This window comes from Cyprinodon variegatus, unplaced genomic scaffold, assembly GCF_000732505.1.
Source record: "Cyprinodon variegatus isolate N-32 unplaced genomic scaffold, C_variegatus-1.0 Scaffold120, whole genome shotgun sequence".
NCBI lineage: Eukaryota > Metazoa > Chordata > Actinopteri > Cyprinodontiformes > Cyprinodontidae > Cyprinodon > Cyprinodon variegatus.
Genome location: NW_015150573.1, coordinates 1,370,287 through 1,374,232, shown reverse-complemented (window position 1 = coordinate 1,374,232; position 3,946 = coordinate 1,370,287). Strand labels below are relative to the sequence as shown.

Sequence of the window (3,946 nt, the reverse complement as noted above, 5' to 3'; positions counted from 1 at the left end):
AGTTTAGTTTTTTGATCATCTTTGGATGGTTTGCAGACCCGTATGTTCTTAAACTCAGGGTCAGGAACTGATACGCAGAATTTGTTCTTCATTACTTTCAGTTAGAGAACCATGTCAGTGATTTGGATGGAATAAACTAAGACCTCACCATGTTTCACCATCACTTTGATGATTATCTTCTTGTTTAAAGCCAGATCTAATGGGGTGCAGACCGTTCAAAGCGTTCCTTTTTTGTCCCACAGAATATTTGCCTAAAGGTTGTAGCGATCATTTTGTAAGTAAAATGTTAGACAGGACTTTTTTCATTTTTAGGTCAGGGATGGTTTTGATAGGAATAAGATAAACAGCTTTTTCAGTCATTACTCAAAGTGATTCCTTCTCCAGATCTTTTTACCCTGCTTCATTCTGTCAGACAGGTTCTATGCAAGGATCCTCTGATTCTACAAATACAGAAGTAGAAACGCAGAAGCTAAACAGTTTATCACAGTTAGTTGATTGCCCTTCTTTTACTTAATAAGTGAAAATGTGAAATCATCTTTTTGTGTTTATTCTGGTTTGTGGGGCCATTTATAGCGAGACTGGTTTGAAATATAATATAGAGAAAGTTAAAAAACAATCCACTGGACTTTGCTTCCAAGTTTAAATATGTATCCAGCAGTGGCGGTTCTAGACTAAATGTACAAGGGGGCCAGGTGGGGGCCAGCGTGTTTTCCAGGGGGGCACAGAAAAGCATGAAATAAAAAACAGGACAAGGGGTTAAAATATATTAAGAGAAGTGAAATTGTCTTTTCAATTAGGTTTAATTAAAATTATATCTCTTATTAGGTCAATATACTTTCATAAGTTAATAACTTTACATATTTTTGACTTAATTTAACTTAAAATGACCGTTGTCTATAAAATCAGAATAAGAAATCAAGATCATACGATAAATTCAGCTGTCAAAATTAGAGCATTCTTTTATTTGTTTTAAAAAACAACATTTAGCAGATGAAAAGTGGGATCCTATCTCAATACCACTGAAGCTATCACCTTATTGTTTTTAAATAATTAGTAAAATATAAATTGTAAAGAAAAAAAATTAAATAGATCCAAAGAACCTGTCAGTAACCATGTCTATTCCAGTGCATCATAAGAATTTCTCTGAGTATTATGTCTTCAGTGCAGGGGCCATAACAGGGGCCAGGACGTGATCTACAGGGGCACTGGCCCCCGTCTAGAACCGCCCATGGTATCCAGGAAGTTTTTTCAATTCAAAATGTCAGAAATAGCGTTGAGTTTGAGGTTCAGTTGAAAACAAAATTCTGTGAGATTGTTTTTTTTTTTTTTTTTTACCTGACCTGGATTACCGAGAACCTTCACCAGCAATACAGAGACAGGTTTTAAGACAGATTATTAGTATTTATTGTATATTTTGTCTATTTGCTTATAAATTTAAATCTCTGTAGTGGGTGTTTGGCTTTGTTTGCATCAGAGATCTGTAATTATATATGAGCAAACCCCTGACCCAGCTCTGCCTGCTGCAGAAAGCTGCTTTAACGTCTGCATTATGCTGCCATCTGCTGGTAGAAAGTGGACACTACATGAAGAACCAGCAGATCGCAGCCATTCAACATTTTTCTGTGCTTGTAAGTCTTTAGTAGATATACTTTTCTGAATGGGTGAGTTTAACTGTTTCTGTTTTTTTCCTCCTCAGCCCTCTGAGAAGTGTGGAGTGCTCAATGTCACTAAAATCACAGAGAATGGAAAGAAACTCAGGTAGGTCTGTGCAGAACTCTGTGGAAACATGTGGAAGGTGGTTCTATAGTCCGATTAGGCCAACAGGGACTTAAGCCATGCAGGAAACCATGGAGTAAATGTTCCCTTATTGATGCAAAGAAAAGATGACTTGTAAATGGAAATTAATAAAAAAATCTAACCAAGAATTTTACTGCTCTATACTTGTGACAATGTAATGACAATAAGAAAGCTGTTTATATGCAAAAACGGATAAATGCCATTTTTTAAAAAGTGAACCGAGGAATGTAATTAACTCTTAACATGGTGCTGCTAAGAAAAAGGGTGTTTTTTTTTTGTTGAAAATTTATAAAAACATAGTTATCTGTTTTTGCAGATGAACTCTTCATATAAAGATTTTAGATTCTTTAAATATATATACAGAACATTTGAAACAATGAAATATATGAAAACAGCAAAGTAACTCGAAATCTTTTCTAATTAAGAAATTTCCTTTCTTGATTGAACATTTTTATTTTATTTTTTTTTGCAATAATAATGGAACAAAATTAACCCCATATAAAACCAGAGCTCTAATTTTGAGCTACTAGTAGCTTAACATGACGTATATGGAAGTAAAACATATGAAAAATCTGCCTTTTTTTTTGTACACCGAATTTTAAACACTGAATGTTTTTTACACAGTAAATTCATTACACTGAAATTTTATCTTGCAGAAATTAAGCCGCAAAAAAATTCATTAAAAAAAAAAAAATCAGTTGCATTTTCTGACAAAATGAGCTAATTTCATTGGCTAGGAGCTGCTTGACTGCATCGAGTGTCCATTGCTTTGGCTTGAGTTCACCAACAGGTCAACACATTTGCAATATAATTTTTTGCAGCTGAATTTTTACCAGACATAAATTCAGTTTAAGGAATTCAATGTGTAAAAAAAAAAAATTCAGTGTTTAAAATTCTGTGTGCAAAAAAGTCAGATTCCAATGGGACTGTTTTTCTTCCATAGACATGCAGCACAGAGCCACAGTTATAATAACTCACTCAGCCCAGGCCTTTATGCAAATAATATAATCCAGGGAGACTATAAATACAGATTTTAATCTCTAAATGTTAAAAACTCTGATTCTGGTTCTGCAGTGGCTGCTAATATGTGCTTCAGTTTATTGATAACAATGTTAGAACCTGCTGATGTGAATTTTGTAGCTGTAGAGTCCAGAGATGAGGAGCACTATAGCAGAGCACTAAATCATTTTGTGTTTTTTTGCAACCAACAGGAAGAACTGGACGTCCTCCTGGACCGTGCTGCAGGGTTCCTCCCTCCTCTTTGCGAAGGGGCAGGGGGGCAGCGCCTCCTGGGTATGTAACCATCATCCCGACACTAAGTTCTCTCAGCGTTCATCTCAGTGACTCCTCTCTCCTGGTTCTCTCTGAGTAATCTTCTAGCCATCTGTGCTGTTCATTGCTCCTCTGCTTCCCTCTCCTCTCTGAAGTCGTACTGCCGCAGCGGCTCCATCCCAGAGCTGCTCCTCACTCTCCTTAGCAGCTGGAAGCGCTCGGTCAAGCCCCGCCCCGCTGTCTCCTATGTGAACTGTGGGCCTGTGCAGGCTGCTGCTGTATGTCCCCCATCTCAGCATGAATCAGCCCCTCCTTGTGTCCTCCTTAGTGGCTCCTCCCCTTCAAACTTAAACCTGATTGTGATTATCTAATTAATTTCTGCACAGTGAACAATAGAAGGCATGTCTAACCTTGGTGTGAAGTATTCTCTCTTAATGGTGTTTGACATTTTCCACTTCTAACTTAACCTTTATCTTCTATGACTGATGCTAAAAACATAAATAGAAACATCTACATCTTTTTAACTAATGCTGATTTGGGATTTATAAAAGTATTAGTAAATTAAGTAAGGTTTATTTCCATAGAGCGCCAACCTGCTGGTTAATCCGGACTCAACCTGGTTTAAAACAATCTATAAATTACCGCATGTTGTTGGACGACAGTGTCTAACTTCACTTGCGCCTCTTCTCCTGTTAATACGGTAAAGTCCTGTTGCGCGTCCGGCTCCAGATTGCACGTGATCCAAATCAGCCAATGAGCTGTCAGTCTGGGTTGCTGCTGCTGCTACTTTTAGACACAGCAGGCAAACCTGTGGCAAGCCGGGCGATGGGAAAGAAGGAGAAGACCATGAGAAAAAGAGAGCAGAGAAAGTGTGGAC

General features: G+C 37.5%; 1 protein-coding gene across 1 annotated transcript in view; it reads left to right on the top strand.

The window, feature by feature from the left end:
* The window catches only part of arhgap12 (Rho GTPase activating protein 12), a 95,202-nt gene that overhangs the window by 80,439 nt on the left and 10,817 nt on the right, over positions 1-3,946 (top strand). The window contains exons 7-10 of the mRNA XM_015375530.1: positions 1,697-1,758; positions 3,009-3,090; positions 3,225-3,428; positions 3,799-3,839. Coding sequence (XP_015231016.1) covers positions 1,697-1,758; positions 3,009-3,090; positions 3,225-3,428; positions 3,799-3,839 — 389 coding nt within the window. The remainder of the gene's footprint in view (positions 1-1,696; positions 1,759-3,008; positions 3,091-3,224; positions 3,429-3,798; positions 3,840-3,946) is intronic.